The 26,267-nt window shown below is 36.5% G+C and overlaps 1 protein-coding gene across 8 annotated transcripts in view; it reads right to left on the bottom strand.

Annotated features, from left to right (window-relative positions):
• The window catches only part of GRM5 (glutamate metabotropic receptor 5), a 239,810-nt gene that overhangs the window by 206,770 nt on the left and 6,773 nt on the right, over positions 1-26,267 (bottom strand). For 5 of the 8 annotated variants that reach the window (XM_027653971.1, XM_027654134.1, XM_027653904.1 and 2 more), the window contains one exon: positions 23,061-23,942. In XM_027653971.1, coding sequence (XP_027509772.1) covers positions 23,061-23,739 — 679 coding nt within the window. In that variant the 5' untranslated portion in view covers positions 23,740-23,942. Of the gene's footprint in view, positions 1-23,060; positions 23,943-26,267 lie in introns of those variants that run through there. The other 3 variants (XM_027654205.1, XM_027654291.1, XM_027654383.1) reach the window with 1 other exon arrangement.

Here is a 26,267-nt window from a genome sequence, read left to right as displayed (position 1 = left end):
GGAAAGAATAATTTCTTCTACTGTTTAATTCACTTGATAAAACCTCATGACCTCTGTTATGCAGAAGGTCTATGTGCCTGAGCAGATGGGTTTCTTCTGGCATTTAAATTGATGGAGCAATGTGAAAAACTCACTACACACAAGTCTGTCTTAGGGTGAGGAGGTAAAGAAACCAAATGACTTCAGCAATACAGAGAAATGTTCATGGAGGGGAAGACATTTGGCCTTATGCTTCCCTTCTGACAGGTAATAAGTAGCCTAGTAAAGAGGAAACTGCTCGCGCTTTTGTAAAACCGTGCAGTAAGTGCAGATGAGGGACGGGATAAATAGAACACACATCATTACTTCCTCTGCACTTCCTTTTATTTATATTTATCCTCTTTCACATATTTGCATTTGGATACAATAAATAGTCCCATGCAGTTTCTTTGAGGTTTGGAACAGACCCCAATAATTTCACATAATAGATATGTGAATATTTATTTATTAATATAAATGTGAATATGTGGGACCCATGAAAAATATGTGCCCCACTTCTTACTCATAAAAGTCAATTAGTTTACAGCTACTGGATTTTTTAAATCTACTCATCATAGATAAATCCAAACACATTTTTGCTTTTCTGTGAACACCAGTTATTCAAGGTAGAATCCACTTAAGATCTTTTTACACAGTGAAATATTCCTTGCTGTCTGACTGCATTTGTCAAGGGGAAAAAACATCACCAGAACTGAATCACTGCAGCATTAACATGGCTTTAGTACAGCTCCTGCTACACTGATAATGTCTTTCATCTAACAAGATGGACCTCAAGTGACCACACACTCATTCCACATAGCTGGAAGGATAGATTACAAAAAAATGTGAATTCATACACATTCATGCTGTACAGATTTCCAAATGGACATGCAGTAGTCCTGATATGAAAACTCTTTGTGCTGCTGCAATGTCCATAGAAACTCTAGTTTGTTTTCCTGAGAAGATCTGGATGGAACAATCCCACTCTGCTCTAGTTCAATCACAGTGTCTGTAAAGACACAACATAAGTTAAATTCTCATAATATAAATTTATTTAAAATTAACATTTAAAAGTAAAGGGTTTTCTTACTTCAATTTTTATCTCCATTGTTATGGAAGACAATAAAAGGTTAATTTAAAAATAACACTTTAAAAGCAACATATTGGCATCACATATCAACCCACAGCCAATATGTTTACCTCTCATCTTGAAAATCTTTTTAGCTTTTTAAAACTATTGTTTGATACCTAGGAAAATTACCATAGGCCTACAAATCTCAGCACTGTTTATATTCACATGCTCAGATCTAAAGGAACATGTTCTCTTTCTTGATAAGAAATAGGGAACATAGACTTCATTTTCCTCCATCTACCTACCTCAAGATGCCCAGAGTAAATTGTGAGTAGAGCTTTCTGGATCTGCTGCAGAAAGTTCATATTTTAGCCAAATTAATTCAGACACAGTTCAGTGGGAAAGATACAAGACTTGCAACCCTAACCGTCTTTGGCCCATGCCAATCCTACAGGGCCATGAGTGAGATCAAGACTCCACCTGTTTCCGGTTTCTATTAATTGTAGTTACATCCTATTCATTAAACAAAGGCTGATGCAGACAGTTCAGGATTCAGAAGGCCTGCTCCACCACCAAAATTTAGAAATATCCTTTGACTACTATGTCCCTCCATTCTGCAAAATGAGTATCACAGTCTGTCTCATAAGTCTTTTGAGAGACTACTATGATCTCTAAAACACATTAGGAGAAGAATAAGATTAAGTCAAAATTCAATGCAGTTTATCTCCTTCCTTTTCCTACACACAGCAGTTAAACATGAGAATGAATGAATTTGGAAGAAGTGTCTGACGGTCACCTGGTCCAACTCCTTGTTACAAGGAGGGGCAACTTAAATCAGGTTGATAAGGGCCTTTTCCAGTCAAGTTTTGAATAACTCCGAGGTGAAGATTTTACAACCCCTCTGGGGAACTTGTTGCGAGGTTTACCACTCTCTTGTTAAAATACCCAAAAAGAGTAGTTCCCCTTGCTAACGCTTGTGATCCTATCTGGATAAGAGAACAAACAAACAAAAAGGGATTGAGCTATTCAGCTATACAGTTACCTCAGCCCAGAATTACCCCTCTAGACTTCTGAAGTACAAGGCAGAGCCCACCTAGAACCTCCAAAGTCAACATTATGCTTTGACCTTTACTCCAACTAGACAGCATAAAATCTTTTAAAGGGCCTGCCCTGCATAAGGATGAAGTTGCCTGATTTGGCTGGATAGAAGTCTTTCACTCCACTTGAGAGTTATACCTAAAACCTTCTCCTGGGGTTTCTCACTTTGTCAGGGTCAGTCCTTTCTTGTATGTGATTCAGGCCTGATAATCTCCATGTGAGAAGTGACCTTCCTTCTGTACTTGAGCTGGAGCAGAAACTGAAGCTCTCCTAGCAGCGTAAGCAGTCATGATATGGGTTTCCTTCAGTGTCTCCAGTCAGAGATTTTAGTTTTGTATAATTTATTCAAACATTCAGTGATTCCAGGGAAGAGCAAGAATACAGCTTTGAGGAAAGCATTCACCTTGGGCCTTCCTTCCTTCCTCCCTTCCTTCCCCAGTTTTGAATCTATTACTATACTGAGAAAACTTTATTGACCAATTGACTTTTCCTCCAAATTGTAATTAGCACACTAGGCAGTCCAAAATCCATTAAATGATTCCTTTAGAATTTTTAGCTTCCTCCTATGTACAAAACTACATTCCATGTAATCATGCTTTCTTTAGTGAATAGTAGGTAGTTTTTCTGGCCTCTTTATCTGATGTGAAGATGGCATAGCCATTGGTTTATTTGAATGATGGTACAGATTTTAACATCAGGCTCTACACTCTCTGTTTCTTTCACAGGGGTTTTATCCAGTTTATAAATTTCTGCTCCTCTCCCATTTGCATCCATGGAGCTCAGCTCATTTCAATTGTCATTAATGCCAGTGGTTTTTTTGGGAAGTAAAAATAAGCTAATCAGAAAATTCATTCTTTTACTGTCTTCATCAAGAATAAATGTACCAACGGTTTGGTATGCATTTTCTTCTCATTGTTGTTTCTTTCAAATATTCTGGGTGTATGCTTTCAGATGCACCCCAATACAGTTGTTTCTTTCAAAATACATATACACATAAATCTGAAGATCAGGTATGCACTGTAACTCAAAACCAGCTGCAGATAAAAAGATTGTAAAGCTATTCTAGACCACATTCACCTGAGAGCTGGAAATCCTACTAAAACTCAGCCTGCACTTATTAAATATTTTCCTCTCAGACATTGTTGCCATTCAATATGATATATTTAAAACACTAATGATATTATTAAGGTGTCATTTTGCTCCACTAAATAAAGACAAAAAATTTGGGCTCCTGTTTCTTGGCAGGCTCTCTAGATTGCACTAATAACATTTTTTCACAGCCATCCCCACTTTGATTCTCTTCCCCATATATCAGACTACCAGACTGCAGCAATCAGATGATGATTTACAGAATCCTGTACAGCAGGACAAGCAATTTTCTATTTTTTCTGAAAATACCACTCCAATATTCCATTAGACTTTTTCATATTTTTATCATAGTGGCTTCTCTTTTCTCCTGCTCCCTCTCTTTTTAAGTATTAGACTCTTGGAGAACAACAGAAATGAACATTAATCAGTAAGGGAAAAGTATTTGTGGTAGGCAAGACAGAAGTTTCATCACGCTAGGCTTCACACTTAGTCAATAGAGACACCTCAGAACTTCTCTGGAAGCCACTCAAAAATTTTAACTTCCCCGGCAGGTGTCAGAATTTCTTGCAGATACACAGAGAGAGCTGAGGATGACTATAGTCCTGATTGGACTTTTAGGTTAAATATCTAAGGACAGGGAAGATTTTAAGTGCCCAGTACAATTTCTTTTAGCCTAGTCTCCAAAACCATCTAATTCTTCTTGTATAATTGCTCTTTTTCTCATTTCTACTGGCCAAGGTTTTTCCATCATTAGAAAATCCCAGGAATTAAACTAATCATACTTACATCACTAAAAAAGCATTACATGAAACTAGCCCCAGTGTTGACCACTGAAGACTTCTGAGAAGAATCTCATACAATGTCATACGTTTTTTTTGCACGTCACCCACTTTCCTGGTCACCTCAGTTTCACGGTAGTTTCTAGCTACTATGAAACCCAAACCCTAACTCTTATATCATCTGTAGCACTATATCAGCACTTAAGAAGCCTGAACAGAGGACATCTAAACCACATTCTCATTTTTATGGGGAAAACAAATAAAATAATAATCCTTTGAAAAACATGTGACACATATCTGGGATCTTACATTTACTTCCATATCCTTCTCTTCAAAGTTTACTTGAAAGCAAACACTACAGAGACATGATCTGTGGATAATGAAATCATTTTGCCCACACAAACATGCATTAAAACATATCTATTGTCTGTGTTATTCTCCAGGATTATGCTGCCACCCCTGAAACAATGTTTTCTTTAAAAAACACCCAAAACATGGTCTAAAAGTCCCTCTAGTAAAGACTTTGTTGCCAAATTTATGATTTCTTAAATAGCAAGTCTTAATCTTTTGGGACCAAAGTTATTCAATGCTCCCTTTAAATTTAAGTAAAGAGTTTTTCTTCCACTTCAGTTGTGGCCATTTCTACTTCCATGTTCTCCTTCCTGCCAATCAACTTGCCTTTGCCTTCATAGTCTACAGTCTTCAACTTTATTAAGACTGTTATTCAGCACAGATAACTTTAAATACTTATCTAAAGTACCTGAGTTAGGAAGGCAGTAATCCAAAGTCACTAATGAAGAGGTTAAATAAAATGGAGGGGTGAATCACTCCTCAGAATTGACTCTCCATTGAGTGGATAGGGTCTTTGGGACAATTTAGTTAGCAGCTTGAAGAAAAATGAAATAGAACCATCTTTTCTACCACTTCTATGCCAAGAAATGTTTGTTTTGGCTTAGGACCAAGACTGAATTACTTTCAATGTTGACTCAATCTGCTATTATTCTTCTTCATAACTTTACAGGCAGCAATGGTAGACTTTAGTGATCTGATTTTATTTTGTGAGATTAATTCTTCTTAACTTTTACAATTTTTACTTTATTGTCTAAATACATATCTATCTATACATACACATATATCTAAATACATTATCTAAATAAAGTCTCAGAGAAATTTTAGAGCTCTTCCCTCCATTCCCCATGGAAAAATCTGTTCCCAGTAGATCCCATTCCAACAGATATCATTAACAGGGATTAAAATTTTGGATAAGAAAGTCACAGAACCAGACAATCATGATCACCGTCTTTGCTTTAGTACCTCTTCTGCTTTGTATTCCTCTGTTTGATCATGAGTAGTTTAATTTATATAATCCATTATCTTTCTTAATTTCTCAAACACCTTTTCCTTTGAAATTAGCCCTCTTTCAATAAAAGATGATGTTTATACAAAATACATTAATTTAATTAAAAATGAGTAAGCTCACAGCATTTTTCAGTTTCTCATTATTCACTCTGATAAAACAAAGCACATTTAATAAAAATACATTTTCAGCTATTAAATATCTCAACAGGTCGTAGAGAGCTGAAAAGAAATTAAGATCACTGAAAGACAAGGAAGAGTATGCAAAAGTTCAAGTGGAGTAAAAACCTGTGTTTGTGCTTGTACTCATAACTGCTTTATTTAATATACACCTGTGGGTTAAGAAGGGTATTTATCAGGAAACAAAGGTAACATTTATATTAGTATATTCATCACCAGAGGACATTCACTGGTGCTGAAACATGATTCTCTGTGGCATTAAATTGCCATAATACTCCCTGGAACCATTTTTGCCTGAACTGTCCCAAATAATTCCCAGGCACAGCTGGAGAGAGTATGAATCATGAATTATTCAAAATACCCAGATCTGGTATGATCAGAGTGTACCGGCTTTTCAAGAACAAGCAAATTAAGATTTTTCAGGTATAGCAACTGAAAAATCAGAATTACACGATATTAACTACTGTAAAGCTCATGAGAAGAAAGCTGCCTCTTTATGTTTACACGAAGGCTTCTGCACAATGGGAAAATGGAAAGGGAGAGAACAAGGACAAGTAATATAAATTAGTCTACATCCACTGCTTAGCTCCCGTCCTTGTTATAGCAGATTTGTCTCGCGTAAGGGTCATTGCAATAGTCCATAACTGAAGCAGGGGATAAGTTAACAGGTAGAAAGTGCAGTGCCTAAGCTAAGCCATTGGTCTTTTTTATTTTATGATGTGCACATGCTCAGGGAGAATCCATTTCCTGTTCCAAACATTTCAGGTTAATCTATTCCAAAAAGACTACAATTACTCCCAGAAATATGAGAAACATAAGGTCTTGACACCAAAACTGGAATAGTGTCCAAAGGTCACATGGGTGCTTATAATTTTCAGATACAATTTTGAGCTATCAGCTTGCTACAAGTACCATTGTGTGGGGGGCCATGAGGAGAAAGCATACGAAATGTGGAAGAGAGAACAGACTGATGAGGAGGTCTCCAACACACCAGGGGAACGCACATATACCATCTTCAAATGAACACCTAGACTGCCACTGCCTGGACCTCATGATTAAACTTATGTTTACAGAGAGTTGTATTTTTACCCCTTTTATGTACTCCATTTTCATAAGTTTTTTGAAAAATCCACATGGTTCTGCATCCCGTGTTCATTCCCTTGTCTCTGATTGGCTCCTTGTTGCTGCAATGCGGTGCCGCGGTCTGAAGGGGGGGGGGATGGGACCGTGGCACCGCACAGGTCTAGGACACAAAGGTGGGATGCAGGTAGAGTGCTTTATTCACATGTGCATGCGGTCCTTTATCTGCTTGGGAGGGGAAAGGACCAGAACATAGGGCGGAGCATGAGACAGACAAGAGGGGGACAAACCAGGATAGGGACACAGGCAAAAGGGGAGGAACCAGGGGAGAAAAGGGCGAATGGGGGTTGTCTCCTGTCTGCAACTTCTCCAGCCAATCGGCAGAGAAACAGAGGAGCAGGGCAGTGAACAGGCCTGAACATGCCCGGGAAATACAAATTCTGGGGAAGTATACAATGTGTATATACATAATAACTGTAAAGTCTGTATCATAAAGTCCTTTCAATCACTGTACATCTTTTTCCACTTCTGAAATTTTCCCCATTCTGATTCCTGGTCCTTCACACTGTGGCATTCCCTAATTTGGTTATATGGTTAGCCACACCCACCTATGGTTAAGGCCTTCCCCTTTTGTCCTTACATGTCCCTAATTTGCATGCTCCTCCCTTACCCTGCCTTCCTTTCTAGCACCTTCCTTCAATTCTCTATATAACTGGTGCTGCCCTTAAATAAAAGATTCACTTTTCATCTCTTAAACTCCGTGGTCGAACCCTCTTTTCTAGTCGGGTTGTGCCACCATTGTTCATATAAACTACACAAATTATACAGAACCAACATTTTGGTAACCACCAGTATTCCTCAACAACAAATTTATTCCAAGGCACTTGTTTTACAGAACTTACAATAATACAGTTGTTTCTTCTTCAGTCAAGACCAAAGCGTCAAGAGGTTTTGCTCAGAGAACAGTGTTTCATGGCAGGAAATTAATAATTTGATTGCCACACACAGTAAGAGTCCTTAAAAAAACTTAAGGCAAATAGGCATTTCCTTCATCAGCAGGAACTGTTCTTATTCTAACAGATAATATTAAAAATTTGTCAAACATACATTCAGAGATCTATTATCTATCAGTAAAAGACACTTTTTGATTCGTTACTTCTTAGCCAGTTGAGTTGTTCAGAGAAAAGATAGCAAAAGAGTCCAGAGTACTTGCTGAACCAGAACCCTGCAGAGCATGTGATGGATTGAAACTGCCATCTCTTTTAGTCCAATTCCATTGCACTCTCTGAACTACAGAAATAAAGCAGTTGACTAAATAAAAAGACTCAGGTTTTAATGGTAAAGTATGTCATGGTTGCAAGTGCTACTATTTGGGAATGGTAATTCTTTCCACAAATTACTTATGACATGTATGAGCACCAGCTAAGGTGATGGTATCTTGATGCTAGATGCTATTTGAATGCATAACAAGAGAGAGGAAAAGCTTTCAGTGCAAATAAATAGGCAAGAGAACCACAGTGATATGTAAAGAAAGAGTGGTATGAAGAAAAAAGACAAAACAATTCTTGGCCTGTGAGAGAAATCCTCATGTTCCTGTTAACAAATTGGCAATACATGTGCTCACTAATGGTTCTGTGAAGAAGTACATGACAGGACACCACACAAGTACAGCATTGAGTCAAGGCAATGTAACTCAGATCAAAAATGAGCCTGAGTACCCAAGGGGTGCTTTTTCCACAACTGTTTTATTCACAGATAGGTCTGATACTGAATTCCTGAATAACTCAGGAGATTGCTTGACTGCAGGACTGGGTGTTTTGATACTACTGAGTCTCTGTAAGAAAGGTTAGGTACCTAACCAATATGTAGTTCATAAGTAGTTGATAAACACTTATTGTTTATTTGCAAACTGTTAATAATAAACTTAAGAAATATGTGATTAGAAAGAGGGTAGTAAATACGCTTTTTTACTAGAAAATCCTTCCCATCAGAAAGTGTCACTTGATAACTTTTGGAGACTTTTCAGTAGCAAAGATTATACTGAGTCAAAAACTTCACTATGGACCTTAGAATAATACATTTTATAGATAACACATCTCAAGCAAAGTCCATAAATAGACCATCTTCACAATCTGACCAACTCCCTGTGCCTCTGAGATATGTAATTACTTGGTATGTTGCCCCAAATACTTTATAGATTATATTTAGACCCAAAGCAATCAGTTTAATTATTTATTCAGTAAATTTTGCATGCACGGCAAAATGTTGATCTTTGAAGTCAGAACATCTCACATACTGATGCAGATTAACAAAATAGTTTCTCTGCAAATGTCACCATCGCTATTTTTAGAGGACAGCTAAAACCTTTAAAATGTTTATCTATTTTCTATAGCAAAAAAAATAAAGGAAAAAGCTATAAAAATATTTTTCACACTAATGCAGAAAATAAAAACATACACAAAAACTCTCAAATGCTGTCATAGTTATACTTATGATTTTTTTACAAACTCCTCTACAAAATAGTTACTAATTACTAATAATTATGAATTTCTTGTTTATGTAATGAAGTTAATATCACCTCTACTGTGATCGTATCAAAATGACACCTTTATCTTGCCAGAGAGAAACCATCATCTTATGAGAAGGTATTAACATGATTGATTTGAAGAGTCATTTTATAAAGCAAAATTCAGTCATTTCTACTTGACATATTTAGGACAAATCAACTGCTTATAAATGCAAACACAGTTTTGAGTTATTACTGTGTTCCATAGTTCGCTTTTGCTTGAAATTTAACCAGGTCTTCAGAAATATGTAGTCCTTTGAGAGTATCTGGCTGCATTTTCACTTCTGATCTGAAGAACAACTTTAGGCTTGTGTTCCCCACTGAATTTACAGAAACAAGAGTTGAAGGACCCAGCGTGGTACTTTCCATAAAGTAACAGGACATGACCATCAACCGTGAAAGATAGCCTAGTACAAGGGAGAACAGAGAACTGAGAAACAATATAGGTATTGTGGTTGACCTCCAGTAGAGAATGGCATCTTTCAGGCCTTTGGTTTCCTCGTAATAAAGTTATTTTAGATTTATGAAGTATTTCAGGGCTTGTAGATGACATTTTCTGAATAAGATCTAGGGTGTATTAAATACTCAGATCTAGTAATTCTATCAGTGAAGAAGTTCTTAAGCACCTTTGCTATTTCTGAAATTTGTTTCTCTTAATCCTGTACTCTCATGTTTCTTCTTCACCTAGACCTTTGATATTCTGCTTCCTCTTGCTAAAAGTCCCCTTAGCATTCATATCCAATCTGCATAGAGTTTATTTCTCCTCTTACACAGCCCACCTGATAAAATAATCTGTGATGAAATGGCTGAAAATGCAAGTGGCATTTTGTCGTGGCTCATGTCTTTGTGTTGGCATCACAGTGCAACAAACAGGGCAGGGAGAGCACTGGAAAATCGAGGTGGCTTTGTTCCAGGTGTCTGTAGACAGAGGATGTCAATGCTCTGCTGATTAAAGTACTCTGGCTACCTTTGGCCAGTTTATTTCATGGATATGAATGCAAAATGCTGAAATGTTTATTTCTGGGAAGATTTTGAAAATTCTTTTCTTTTTTTGTTACATGCACACCTTCTTCTCCAAACCCTTCAATCTTGTGAGTAAAAACTCACCTTTTATTTCAGTCAGATATCAAAACTTAGGCTCTATACATCTCAGTGAAGCCATGAATATTGCAAATGTCAAATGAACTCCCTGATTTGTGTAGGTAAAGATACTGTAAGGTTCTATAGGGCCCATGCTCATACAGTAAACAGATTCTTTAGGACTTGCACCTGTACTTCAGCTGGCAGTATAATTAGGTCCCATATGGTTAATGAAATGTAACATGTCAGTATTTTGTAGGCTGAGATTTGTCACATGGAGGCGTTGGATGTAACACCCACTCTACCAACTGTTCAAGAGGAGAAAAACACTAAATCAGATAAAAACTTGTGTGTAAAAGAAATAGAAACCAGCCTTACAGCTTTTCATTTCCTGTGTTTCTATCCTTTTCTATCTTTCTGCCTTCCAAGGGAAAGTATATCAATCAAGATACCTTTTCTCAGCAATGTTTCAGAGTACCTTCTCTATGGGTACAACCCCCTGGGTGTTCAGTAGCATAACTTGTATACAAACTACACGTCCATGAGCTTCTTGTGCCCCACATTGCAAGTAGTGTCTAAGTGCCCCTTACTCTCCAAGCTATTCATCCTCACAACATTTCCGTCACACTTTTGAAATGTGGGTGTTTGGAGCAAATGCTTCAAAGACACCCTAGTGTGCCAATGCCCAGACTACAAAATGCCAAACCATTATAAAATCATTCAGCAGGCCTAATGCAGATGGCTGGAGCCATGTTCCCATCAGGATACAGAAGGGACTGCAGGCACACCCAGCATACTTCTGATGCAGCCTGTTGTGCTAAGCAACCAGCTGAATTTCCAGTTCCAGAAGGTTGTTTTCCATGTCATACTTCCCAATGGACTGATCATTTTGAGCACAATACTGTAATGGTACAGCTCGACAGTGTATTTGAACCAATCTCTCCATCACAAGGCACAATCTCTACAGTTTTATCAGGGCCACATGGGCAGTCCAGAAGAGCACACATCTGGGTCTCTCACTTCTACATAAACCATTGCCAACTCCCTTCTCCTGTAGCCACTGCAACGTCCTGCTCTCCACACCCAGTATTCTCAGGCTAAATTTCCTACTTTTAGTGATTTAATTTGACTCTCACTCTTGAATGGGGCTAGAAAAAGAGATAGTACTATATTTCTACCCCACAGAGACACAAGCTAATCAAACAGCAAAGGCAGGTTCACAGCATAGACTAGAGGACACAAGGCTTCCCTCTTATAATGTGGTTTAATGTGATGAATGCGCCATTGCATGTGAATGGAGACGCTTCACCAGTAGCCTGACATGGTCATAAGTGACCATGCATGAGTGAGATACTTCTCAGCACTTTGCCTCCTGTGTCAGACCTATTTGCACATCAAGTCTCCCACAAGGAGGTGCCCAAAGGCACCATCTAGCCCTGCCTGAGCAGCCTATGAACAACTCACATAGAATCTGTCTGCATAAATTGTTGGGTGAATACATGTGAATAATGCTCAGACAAAATCAGCTTGTGAGAACTATGTTAACCTGGATGATTTAGACAGTTCTAGTTAACAGGTGAGAGGCCACAGGGAGAGAGAGAGAGAGAGAGAGAAAGGAAAGTCACACAAGTGAAGAAACATTCAAACAGGGAAGGTTGGTGGAAAAGAGCAATTAGGTAATCTACAGTTCAAGTAACTTTCACTTCCCAATAAAATTCCATAGCAGGATGCTGTTATAACTATAAAGCTTACACTCCTTGGTTGAATCTTAGATAGCTTACCAGAAGATACTACACCCCTAGCTTGTCACAGTCACCGCATAAGTCTGTCTTCTGTACAAAATCCTAAGTTTGAGATCCCTGAATGCATGCCGTACCAGATGCTTCATTTTGAACTACTGAAGCACTCTGACATATAAGCTTGTGCATAAATGCCTTTAGATTTAGGGGAAAAAAATAGAATCACTCCATAGAAATTCTGTCTGAGTGAATAAAACTTTCAACCCCACATCCTGTAAGACATAGACTATCTACATATTCTTGAGATATGTCCATAGGAACGGACATGCCAAAAAAAGGTTGAGCATTGAAATACCCTGTAGAGCGGGCTTCCAAAGTAGAGATGTAAGTCAGAGAAAGAGAGCATCTGATACAATTTCAACATTTTTAGACCCCTTAAATTGAGCTCTTCTCATACTTTCCCTTTACAGAAAGAAATAGGTCAGACAAATTGCCTGTCTTTTTACATATGCATGAAAAGGAGCAAGGTAACTTCACATCCCACAGCACTGTTGGAATGAAAAAAACAAAGAAGCCATTTTTATATATAACCATAATTGAAGACATATGAGAAGCTTGTATTGGAAAGATAATATGCACTCTCTCACAATCCCATTTTAGGCACATTTCCTAATCTTTTTGAAAGCTTCAGTTTATGTGAAAAGGATTTGAGTCCTGCATTTTCTGTAGTAAAGATGAAAGAGAAAGGAAAAACTACTCACCTGTCAAATGCAGCCTGAGGTTCCGTTCTACTCATAAAACCAAATAAGCAGCACCTAAAGGTTTTTATTAATTTTCCTCCCTGGAATTCTTTTGAAACCTATGATAAAATTCTTCTCTGAGATGCAAGCCAACATGGAAATGGGAAAGGAGATGAACCTCACTGCTAGTCCTCCATCAACAGAAGGTGCAAGATCCCTTTCCAAACTTCTAACTTTTTCTCCTTTTCCATGCCTAAATACAGTTCCACTCGCTGTCAGGATTCAGCACTGCTTCTGGATCACAGTCATACCAAACCAATACTTTCTGCGAGCCAGGGAACATCCCCAAGACCATGTCTGCATCCTCCCTGACTGCTCACTTCTCTTGCTTACAAGGACCATCTTCAAAGCAACCTGATGGAGAGAAAGTGGATGAGAGATGGTGTTGTGTTCTTCAAGTGCAACATATTTTGTACAAGAACCTTCATTTGAGAATGAAGTTTGGTATGAAGATTGTTGAAGGTAAAATAGAGAAATAATTTCAGCTTATCTTTCACCTTCAAGGCTCTGCTTGCATATGAAAAAATGTCCCATTTTTCACTAAATGCCAAATCTACAAATTGAACAATAGCCATACTCTAGGATTTAAGATAAAATAAATTTAGACTTGTTGGAAAATATATCTAGATAGAATCAGGTCTTTTAAAAGGAGAATCCGGGCTTTAAAGCCTGAGCTTTAGAAGACAGACTTCTCTGGGTGAAAGAACTTTAAAAAGAGTGTGCAATTTTGATGGCCTTTATTTTAGCTAGGACTCAGGTTACATTGGTTGATAGTCATGGTCACATAAAACAAAAGTTTTAGAAAATTTCAAATCAGTGCATCCTATCTTATTCGCAAAATTTTCTACGTGAAATTATTTGGTAATCGTATTTTGAGCAGGGTGAGATAAGAGGGGGAAAAAAAATCAAAACTATTTAGGGGGAAGAAGAAAAGAATTAATGTAAACAGAAAAAAGACAGGGAGAAGTTAAAAAAAAGCAAACCACCAAACTTTGAGGAAGGTGAAATAGTAAGCCAGATGGGCAGATTCTAGATAAGATGGAAGTAGATAATTGTAAAAGGCAAAAATAAACAGTACAAGATTACAGATCACCACTCTATTGGTTTGCTAATAAGATAAGAAAGAGCAGCTTGTATGTTGATCTGTGGAAAACCATTTCCTGCCTCACTTCAGGCTGAAGAAGTAAATGGAGTACTAATCTCACTAAAAAATAAGGGTACATGCTTTAAAAAAAAAAAGATTTGACAAATCTGAAAAGATTCATATAAAGTCTATAAGAATAACTTAGTATCCTGGAAAACCCACTTCACAGAAGTGACAGGAGAAATATAGCTCTCTGGTTTAGCCAAAATAAAGATTAGAATAGTGCCTGGGAAAAGAAGATTTTCCCTAGGAAGAACTTATCGTGATAAAGGGTGATAGGTTGTTGATTATCTCATTTGAAAAGTGAGTGATTCACAGTCTGAACAGACTACCTGACAGTGAAATCAACTCTGTCTTTACATAAGATCCTTAAGTGAAGATGTTCTGTGTGTATCTTCATAAACAATATGTTTTAGTCAAAGTAATAACTACTATTAATTAGCTGGCGTTTTATTATCTATCTTACCTATCAGAATTAGGATATGGAGAATAAATTTCTGTACATTCAAATCAGGGAGAAGTGATCATGTTCTGTGATTCCACAATTCATGATCAACTACAGTTTACATACATTTCCCTTATGTACTCCAGAATAGCAATCTAAGACAACTGATTCATCTGCTGTAACTATCTTCTTCACAGAAGTAAGGTAATTTCCTAGATTTTTATCATAGTTCCCTCAATAAGACTTTGCAGTACCTCTATTCTTCCTCCTAATGCCTATAACATCACCTAGGAAGTTAGAAGAGATGTATCTCAAGAAGGAAAGCTAAAGGGAAAAAAAATCTACCTTTAGTTCAAGACAAATAGGAAGCATTTGACTAGATCACAGCAGACTGAGGGACAGTCTATTGAGAAATTTTCCTCATACTTGCACTGTTCTCAACAGTTAAGTTGCATTTTGGCTTTGGGATTCATTCAGTGTGATGGTTTACCATCCCCCCCAGATATAGTCTTTCCAGTTCATCTAGTATATATTGCACTTTGAGAAACAGTCATTCCCCATAGGTTGTTTGGCTGCCCTTTGACAATGTAATTGATTTTATATGGAGGCTGTTAATTATATCACCTTGATTATGCATTTGCCCAGCCATAAATGTTGTCAAACACTTCCAGAAAGAAAAATCAAATCCCTAAGTTAAAGGAAATCTTAAATATACTCTTTTCCAGTCAACATATTTAGAAAGATGAGTTAAATTATGTTCATTTAAAAACAAGGCAGTGATTTATGAACAGGATTATCTCAAAATTCGATTACCAAGGTAGATGGCAACTGTTCTCATAATAACCTTCCCAATCAGTTCTTTAACGTATACACATACAAAATAATTATATAAACACTATGTGTTACAGCATGGTATGCCTCCACATCACGAGCCTGCAATCAGATTTTAGGAAGATGGATGCAATATTATTCTCTCTCCAGTGGCTTTCAAATTAAATTAAGGCAAAGCCTATAATTTTTTACTCACCTCCAAGATCACTGTCTCCTGCATGATTCAAGATTCAGCAAATCAGAACTGCCTTAGGGAAGACTAAAAATTTAAAAAATCCACCATAGACCCTTTGCATTTTCTTAGCTTTCAGTGATATCACAAGTTACCTATTGTAAGCCCGGGAAATATCCTTCATATATGGACCAATATATATATATATTCTGCTCCTTAACTGTACGTGAAGTTCCCAATTTTGAAGCATCATTGATTTAATTCCTGCACTACTAAGCTGCCTGCAATATATTTTTGATGCATAAAGATACTGATAAGTGCAGGACATTTTCCTTTTCCTTGTTTATGTAACAAATTAAATTCTATATTCTTGTAAAGTCTTTTCATACCTGAGGTCTTAAACTAGCCCTCTGGAAAGTGGGTTCTCGTGTTAGTCCTTTCAGTGATGTTGGTTAGTTTTTTTCTGTCTCTCTCCCATTATTCCCTGCCTTCAACAGAACCCTGATCTCCCCTGAATTCTCAATAACAGGATTTATTTCAAGGAATATTAAATAATATTTTGAGTTTATTTTGTTTTTTTTTTCATATATTAAAGCGTACCAACTGCATTTTTGACCTTGAAATCTATGAAAAATTACTTCACAAATTAATGATTTAAATTTCTTGTCACTAGGTAGCATACATGACAAAAGAAAACTCTATGTTTTCAAGAATAAGAAATACAGATTCAGAAGTACCACAAATGTTTACAAATAATAAATAATGGGATCCAGTTAATTAGCTTCTCCTTGACTATTGGATTAATGAGATGTCAATGTATCCAAAAATATTTAATTTGTATACAGGATTAGTGGTATGAAACACATGGTAAATAAGATGGGATGTGAAGGGAAATTTCAAACTCCTTCCTGAATAAAATGCTTTTTATCAAAACTGGTAAAGAACACTAATATTTGCACAAAGCAGTTAAAAGTTCACACCTCGTAGAATGAAATTCCCATTTGATTTATCAAGTTATGTTTTATTGTCTCTTTTAATATAACTACATGTCAAGCAGTTTATTTTTACCAACTTCTAAGTTTTAACACAGCTTTCATCCACTAAAAAATGTTATTTAAGTTTTCAATTCTGACTTGGGATAAAAATTCTTTGGGAACTTTTTTTTTTTAAATTGTATGGAATATCTGTTTTCTGACCAATTCTATAGCATGTATTTTTTTAATCTCAAAGACAAAATATCAATGAGGGAAAAAATATCAGTCAGGAAAGTGAATCACACAGTCACTACCCATAGCAATCTGATAGCACATATTAGAAGGACTGTCTTTCGTAAATCTGCTCTGACCCAGCAAGTACTGTGCAGTAAAACTGTTTTCTGAAAGATTTCCAAATCTCATCGAACTAATAGATCCTTCCCTGACTGAAGAGGTGCACCCTGGGGATAAGGAAAATAACTGTTCCATTTCCAGGCTTTAAGCAGCAGAAAAATGGAAGATGAAGCTGGAGGTTGCTGGATTCTCATTGTTTCTTCTCAGCGAAGACAAGTTTCATGACACTGTAACTTTCATTGAATTGCTATGGAGTCTAAGTGGCAGAAAAAGTGACATTCAAACATTTAGCGCCTAAACAAAAGAAGCAAGGTGATATTTTGATGATCCAAATGACCTGCTCTTAGCTAAATTCATCTTACATAATTCCTATAAAAGTGATTTTTCTTTTAAAGCTTTAGAATAGTACACCACCTTCCCTTTGCTGTCTCATGGTATTTCCCCAAAGAATCTTCATCCCCATTACATTCACAAAATGAGGGGTACACAAATAAGAGCATCCCTCTCACTTTGTGTTTTTCTGTCAGTCAAGATCCTTCACAGTAGGTATGTCTGGCCTGAGCAGTCTAACAGCAATGTTAAAATGTTTTCGGGGTAGTCACTCACTGCAGAACAAAGCAAACATTAGCTCAATACTACTTCAGTTTTCTGTCTCAGTATTCCCATCTGAGAGATTACATTTGCTCACTTTTCACAACTGGGATGCTAGGATAAATATTTGAAATTAGGAAAAAAAATCTACCTCTGCTGCACATGTCAATATTCAACAAAAATGAACAAACAGATGGATAGGATTAGAACTTGGGTTGGGTTTTCATTCCCCGTATTTTCTTTCAGATGAGAGATATTTTTCATTTTTGTTACAAGATTAATGTGATTAAGAGCATATCAAATTCTAATCATCCTGATCTCAAAATTTATGCTTGAAACAGTTAAAAAGTAATTTCAGAAACCTCCAAAACACAATTATTTTGCTCAATGGTAAAAATTCAACATTGCTGAAATAGAACATTCTCCAGTCTTCAGAGAGGACATCCTTCAATTTTCAAAAATATATTTTTAGAAATAAATTTTCTCTGCAACTGAAAATGTTTTCTTGGACTAGTACAAACCTTTTTGGTACATTGTTTCAATGTGGGAGTTTTTCTGCATATAAAGCATGAAAAAATATGAAAACATGAAAAATAACCTATGCTTAAAAAAATAACATAATTTTCAATCATATTACTTTGAAAAAGGAAATAATATTTCTGACCGTGATACAATTGTCATATCTAAAGAAGAATAATCTTGAGTCTAAACGAAAAATCTCATTTAAGTACAGATTGTTCCAAAAAGCAGGTTTAACATCAACTTGTTGCAGCTTTTTTGCTCATTTCTTCCTCTTTAACTCACAGACTATGATTAATTTTAATTTTGCTTTTTATTTGGTAGCAAGGATGAGGGCAAAAACAATCTTGTAACCAGACACATTTGAACAAATATGGAAGGGACTGTGTGAAATAATCCTTATCTGCAGGGGGGAAAAGTTCTGCCTTTGTTATGCTTGCCGGATTACATCCCAAGAAAATTAATGTGTACCACCTCTTTATATGCACTTATGATGCATTCAAATGGAGGAAAGTAATATTAAACAGAGAGTACTTTGAGGATGAGTTTGATCCAATGTTTATCTGAAGAGCTGTCTGAAGAAAATGTCAACAATGGCTTATTTCTTAAGACTCTGTTCAAAAGCAAATTACACCTTTTACATAATGGAATTAGATTTATCCCTTGCCACCCCCAATACATTTGGCTTACTGTATTTCAGTTGTACCCCTGTACAGTTCTATTTTTCTAGCATACATCACCTCTTCACCCCATTCAGTGTAGCAAAATAAATGGTTTCCAATGGCAATAGAAATTGCCTTTCTAGCTACTAATTACTTTGACTCCAGGCAAATTTTAAGCACGGATTCTCAGGCATTGACCTTGTTTCTGACTAGGAAGGCTTGACTCAAATGTCAATCTAGTCAACAGGAGGGTATCGAGTTCAAACCGGCTTTCAAAATGAGGCCTTCAAACTGCAATGATAGGAAAAGGGAAAATTGTGCATATTTTTCTCAGATCTTTCAAAAAGACCAGGGAAGGCTTTCCTATGGGAAATGAGGTAAACAGGCAGCTCTTTGTCTCTTTCAGTGGCCAGCCAGCCTCTCCCTGGTTTCTCCAACCATTTCCCATTATTTGTAGTGTCAAGTGGTTAAGCAAGAAAAGGCTGAGACAAAATGCCTGTGGTGCATGAACTGTGTGGCTCAACTGCATGCCAGCCATCACCACCCAAAAGCCAAACAGATGTACAAATTTTCCTCTCTACACTTTCCTATATGCATCAGTTTCCATGGAGGTGGACAACATGAGCTAAAAAGAATCTCTAACATGCTTGAGAAATTGGGAGACTAAACTAGGGAACTTCCCTCTGCTGTGCTACCTTTCTTCAGAGAGATGCACAGGCAGAGTACTCAGCTACATTATTGACTTGTTGTCTGTCTGTGAAGTTAGTTTAAAAAGTGAACGGTAATTTAGTTTCAAGGAAAATTTGTTTAAGCACAGTTCATACCAAAGTGGTGGAAAAAAACATCTGTAAGGCTAACTGAAAGAATTAGATCAGTAGGCAACTCCAGCACACCCTTCATGCCTGTTGTAGCAATCCATAAAGTTGAAGACTTCAGTCTTTAAACAACAAGTCCTCAGTACAAGGAGTTTCACATCACAGGTTCCCTCATTCCTGCTCAGTCCTAGCTCTCTGTCTTGCAGTGTTAACTTATTTGTTCATGGGGCCACAGTGTGGCCTGTACTACAGAACTGATATGGCTTTTTGAAAAAAGAGACCTTATGGTGTGTGAAAAAGGTTTATTTTAAATCCAGATTGGTTCAGAGTAGAGGCCCACAAAAGATTCAATGAAAGGAAGAGTTGGGGAGTGGGTAAAATAATGATAATAACAACGATAATAATAAATAACGATAATAATAACTCCTGAAAAAGGCAGAGTTATAACTCAAGACTTGCAAAGATTTTTGAATGGTCTATATAAAATACATAGTAAGTGAAGATGACCACTGTTTTATGAGAAGTATCATTCATTTGTTGCTCAAATTTCCTATTGAAGGGATTGCAGAAACTTCCACTGTAAAATTACAAGAGCTACACTGAGAGTAGTCCTTGTTACCTTCCCATTTTTAGGAAAAACAATTTACTTTTAGTGGCTACTTGTATACCTGTAGGCATCACCTGGATTAAATTGTGATGTTAAATGTCAAAGGAGCAAAGCTAACAAGAATCTCTCAAACTTTTTTTGTTTGTTTTAAATATGGAAGTCTTGAGTAAGGGTTTAATAACACACCTTCAGATTAACCCCCCCGAATTTTAATAATCCACTGAAAATACAGATAATTATTTAGTGCATAAGGAAAGATTCAAGTAAGAAACCTTTTATTGTGAAACTGCTGATGCATTGTAGGCTTTTCTTACATTGGATCAAATAGAGATCTGTAAATTTATCTGCTGATAGAACTATGAAAGCAATTAAGTAACCAGTCTTTTTATGCATGTTCTTTTCTCCACATCCAGTTTTGGAAGAGAGGACCCTCCTCCTCCTTGGAAATCCTTCACAGAAATCAAAGATCATATTTCAGAAGAGTATGCTTAATGCATGAAAATTAACTAAAGTTAATGAATGTAGATGGCCAGAACTATTGGAAGCATGGAAAGAAGGACTACTTTCAATGGGAGGTCAAGATCCTACATCAATAAAAACTCCAAAGAACTGGATTCAATATTTTTTTTTCTATTTTGAAATAATAACTATGAATGTAGTACACTGAGTTGAGCAGCATATCTGGAATGTTTACAAGTAAACAAATATTATATTAAAAATAATTGCAAAATAACCCCAAAAAACCAAAACCACAGACAACAAAAAACAAACAAAACCAACCAACTAAACAAGCAAGCAACCCAAAACTCTCTTTTGCTTATTTACCCAATTCCTTTTCTTTAAGACTCATGTGTAGGGCTTTTAATAGTTTTTTTAAGGGATTACCTGTGCCATAATCTTTGGAAAGTGCCCAGAACATCAGACTTTATCACATTTCAAAGAAATACCTAGTTCAGTTTGTATTTTTCTATCCCATGATAAATATCATATCTTCTATTGTAATAAAACATTTGTGTGATGTTATTTACCTGGAAAACCTATTCATCATCTTGACCAGACCATGCAAATAGATGATAGAATCAGAAGGCTCCCAGAACCAAAGTTTAATATTCTTTCACTGAAGTCCAGAATTATATTGCTGTAAATATGCTATGAATGAAGCTTCAGGTATTAACAACATACCACCTATCCCGTCCACATTAATAATGGCAGAAGCAGGGACATGTTGTACTACATATATCATTCATCATTTCTTCTTCTTCACATTCAGTTCTTCTCTCATTTGCTTCTCTTGTATTGACCATAGCATCTATGTCCCACTCCAACCCTTGTTTCCCTATTCCCTTCTTTCCAATGCACAGTACAAAGTTCCTCTGCCGTGAGACTAACATGCCATATGTTACTATCTGCTCCAAAGAGTGTCCACAGATAGTGGTAAAAGTACGGATTTTCATTCTGTGAAGAAGCAGGCCTTGATATAAGCTTGAGAATTCCCACATAGAATATAAAAGCATCCCATCTCAATAAGGATAGGTGTAAAAGTAGTACATAGACAAAACTAGACGAGTCGTCAAAAGCAGTCAGGATATAAAATCTTATGGTAATGTGATATGTCAATGGCATTATTTTTTACCATGATGCTATTCATACATATTTGTGAAGGCAAGGCTGCACACTAGCCATGCCAAAGGCATCAGCTGGTACAGAACACTTTCATTAGATTATATAATGTAGAGAGTGATTTATACACTGTTTTAGAGACTGAAGTTTTAGATTAAACTGCTAATATATTCATGCATCTCCATGCAAAAGAGGCTGCAGTTATTTACCAGCTTTCACTAGCATGATGAAAACATGATTGCATCAATCTGCATGCAAGACTAGCATTGGACCAGTATCTCCCCAAAAAGGGCTTTGAATAGTATACAGTCTGCCAGAGAAGCATACTCAATGTGTGGGAAGGGCAATCTGCTCTCTATTGGTTGTAATAAAGCCAGCAGCATCTGCTGCTGTTCAGCAACGTTGCCACCACTACTCATTCTCTTAACATTTTTCATTTCCAGATTGTATTTTGAGCCTTCCATTCAGAAGTTGTCTGTTTGAACAGAGGCAAGATGGTGAAGTCCTAAAACTCATCACAGAACCTAATTCTGTAAAATTCATTAAATGGTTCTGTCATTAGTTAGGGGCTAATGAAACCTGCTCTTAAGGCAGTATGAAATTCTGGTCACTTATAACAACATGTAACCACTCAACTCTGCCAGTACAAGAAATAACAAAATCAAGTAAGCTTTCCCATAGCATATCCCCCTAATCATATTCTTTATAAACACCGGGTAAAAGGCTTAAGCTCTATCTCTAATAAATAAAAAGAGGAAAGCAATCTAGCCCACAGTTCTGATTTTCTAGACACCTGATAAAAGCAATTTAGCGGACATGGAGCATATCTCTGTGAAGAAGATGCAAGGAGATTTGCCTTGCTCTCTTGCAAAACCACTGTAGATATGGAGCAAGAAGTCAGTTCTATACTTTACGGTGTCATAAAAAGGATGGAAAAAGTTCTGATCTCAAGGAGATAGGACAACTTGCATTCAGGTATTATCTTGAATTGCATGTTTTTTAGTATCCCTGCCTCTGTAACTCAGATATTAAGCAGGAACGCATTCTGACTCAGCTATAGTTTCAAATTATGATTTAACTGTCATCTGCACTATGAAGACCAGATGCTTTCCCACTACCCATTGATCTTAATGTAGTCAAAATTATTATTCTACATAAATACACTAATTGGTAGATAAAGAAAAATAAATAAATGTCTACTAAATTAAATTAAGGTCACTTAGGAGACTTCAGAGCAAGCACTTTTACTAATAAGTAGCCTAGAGCACACACAATCCTGTGTTTCAAACTTTGTTTTCAGCCATTGACAAAATGATGCTACTTCAGACCCACAGAGAATGTGAAGTTATTATTAAGTAAAGTCTATATTGTTGCCAACTGACTGGCAAAAACTCGACATCATCACCCATCTGTTAGACAACATCAGAGTAGTTCAAAGGTATTCTTATATGTTAAAAACAACCTCTTACCTTCAGTATGTACAGCAGAAACATAGGTCCAGTTATAGCGTTTGACAATGTCCACCATAGCCTTTGCTTGCTGTGCATCAGATGGCACAACTCTCATAAAATACTTGAACAGAGTTTTATCGCTTAGGTCCATACTTGTGGCAGAATAAGCAATCTGAGGTATATTGAAAAGCTGCAACAAGTTCTGGACCTGGATAGCAACAGAGCTAGAGCCAGGTCCAATGACACCAACAATGGGTTTCTTGGAGTGGAAAGACGACGACGTTCCATCCACACATCGCACCATCCCTTCCTCCTCTTCTGACGAAATAAGAGAGTCTCTTATAAACTCAATGCTCTGCTCCAGAGCCACAGCAGAATGCCAGCAGGAGTCCCTTATTTCACATCCTAGAGTTATATTTGGCAACAGTGTGGGGTCCAAATTAATTCTGTCAAGGGTATGTAACATTGCCTCCACTCTTTGAATGCCATACTGCTCTCTTACCTCTCCACATTTCCTCTCGTGAACCTTGTCAACAGTTGGTTGATGATGGACAGAGAATAGAGCTCCAATGATAATATCACCAGGCATGTGTGCAACCACCCTTCTTTCATTTGCCTGTGCTGAAACCAAAAGCCCAAAGTTCCCACAGACATCTTCCTTCAACAGCAAGATTGCAAGGAACAGCAAAAGGACCATTTTAGGAAATGGTTTAGGCTGGTAGAGACAGCATGATGGAACAAACTTGGAGAGCTGGTGAAAAGCAGTTATCAAATCTTTTGGATAAAAAAACCACTATGTTGATGCTTAGTTAGGAGTTTGCTTGTATTCTCTAAGGAGTCACCATCATCTCCGCGTGGATACCTATGCAGAGCTGCACATGTGGTCATAATCCTCATAACCTTCAAAAATGAATAAATAAGAGAAAGAGCTTTAAAATTATTTATAAAGTCAACTTTATAATCTCTTGTAAGATTACACCTATTCCCACTGCTGTCAATGACTGCAATACATTTTCCCTTATGTACAATTGCTTTCAGCATTTTCAAGCTGGAAAACTTTATCACGCTTCAGTGTTCCACAATCCTAGGTTTGTACTTCTGCTAGTATAAACCAACATCTTTCTCTTTGACACTCTTGTTTAAAAATTCATTGGGGAAATGTTTTCAAAAGCACTAAAGACAGGCAAGTATTTAATTCCACAGAAGAATTCAAAAGCAACTGCTTTTAATTTCAGACACTTTCTATATCTCAAATACATACATCCCACTAATATACCTTGGGTTGTACTCTATTATCAGCTACAGCATTAGGAAGCGGCTGTTGACACATAAAGCTGTTACTCTAAGGAATGCAGAATCTGTAAACCTATTTTTTCATTTCAAGACACAACTTGAAACAAAATAACTTTTAAAATAAGTTAAGATTAAGAAAACTGTTTGATACTAATATTTATATTTGTTTTAAGCAAAGGAATAGTAATTAGAAAACAGCAGAGTAGTGAAATTATTTTAATCTTTTTATATTATTACTTCAAAAATTGCCAAAAACCAGTTTGAAAAGTCCTTGTAGACTATAAACAACACTGGTAGAAAGAAGGCAACACAGAGACTATACAGATGCACTGATGCCTAAAATATTTGATCCGTTACGTTTACCGACAGTCTGCAACACAATCTGTACCCATCTCTAGTGTTGCTGAAGGATAAAAAAAAAAAAAAAACAAACCAGAAAATACTTCACATCTCGGGCTGTGGTTAATGGAAATTGAAAATGTTCTACACCTAGCAGTGGATTTGCAGAAGAATGCTTCTGGATTTAAATACAGTGCTTAAGCAGTGGTTTGTCCAAGTCTTTACCCTTGGGCACATTAAAGTACTATCTATTGCTCCACACCTGCCAGTGAATACATTGATAGTAGAGAAAGCTAAGCACACTCTTAAATCCAGGAAGATGCGGAGCTATTTAGTGAGCCATATGCCCACTTTCATTACTGACAAAACAACTGAAAAATTATGGGGCAGAGCCTGACCTCAGTTTTATCAGTATAAATCTTTTGATGCAATAAAAAAATAAAAAATCTCCATAAATTTCAGACACCATCAATCATTTCTAGCCATTACTAATGACTCTGATACCATCTAGATACTGTAAAGTGAAAGAAACCCTTGCCATAGGAAACCTACCTCTGTTTCTTCCAGGTTGAAAATCTCACAGTATTTTAATCTTGAATTTACTCCTCACAGCTAGGTCATTCAGTATAGCACCAAGTAAAACTCTTCCTCATTCTGAAGATGAGACATGTAATCTAAAAACTCTTTTCTGTTTGATGTTATGTTTGTTCAATTATTATTTTACCTAGACATCTATAAATTATAAAGTATTTACACGGGGGAAATCATGCCATAGTTTCAGTGAGTATTCCCAAATAAAATCTAAATCCTTAAAAAGAGAAAATATTGAATATAATTTTTTAAATGTTAATCACAATATTGTGAGGTTCATGTAATATTAATTTTTAATATTATAAAGTCCTAATAATAATATAAAAGTCAGCCAACTGTAAAACACTTCAATAAGGTTTGTGGTTTTTTTAGTCTGTGAAGAGTTGGCTTATCAATACTGCAACCTTTTGCCACTAAGGAATAACAACAGTTCAGTTCAGGTTAATTAGTCTCTAATTACAGGCTATCACTACTGCTTATGTCTTGCAATTGTTTGTTCCATGACTCTGAAGTTCGTACTATATAATTTGAAAACAGTCTGAAGGGCGAATGACAGGAGATATCTTTTTACAATATCAAAACTACTAAATTCCTATGACTTTAATTAATTGAATGTATTATCACTTTAAAAATATTTAATTATTTATTAACTTACAAACATTTAGACAGCAATATTACTCTGTTATTTAAAACCATGGATCCTTATTTTTCTGAGCTTCTCAAATTAAAGCTATGTGTTCAAACCACAAGTATATTTAGAGAAATGCCAACTCTGCCTCAGATTGTAACTGGATATACAATTAGATGCCTTTTTATAACCAAGTTGTCTGTGAATCTGCATATGTACAAAGAGAGAGAGTTCAGAGGGTTAGCGTGAGCTTGTGGACTGAAAAAAGTATCAAATGCCCACCTACCATTTCAGTTCCACAACACACATTGACCAAATTTCTTGGTCTCATGTCTATGAATTAAATAATTTCCATACAGGATATATGGGGAAGA

This window comes from Corapipo altera, unplaced genomic scaffold, assembly GCF_003945725.1.
Source record: "Corapipo altera isolate COAL_440 unplaced genomic scaffold, ASM394572v1 0, whole genome shotgun sequence".
In the NCBI taxonomy this organism is placed as follows: domain Eukaryota; kingdom Metazoa; phylum Chordata; class Aves; order Passeriformes; family Pipridae; genus Corapipo; species Corapipo altera.
The sequence above is the reverse complement of the archived record's forward strand: the minus strand, read 5'-3'. Positions and strand labels throughout refer to the sequence as shown.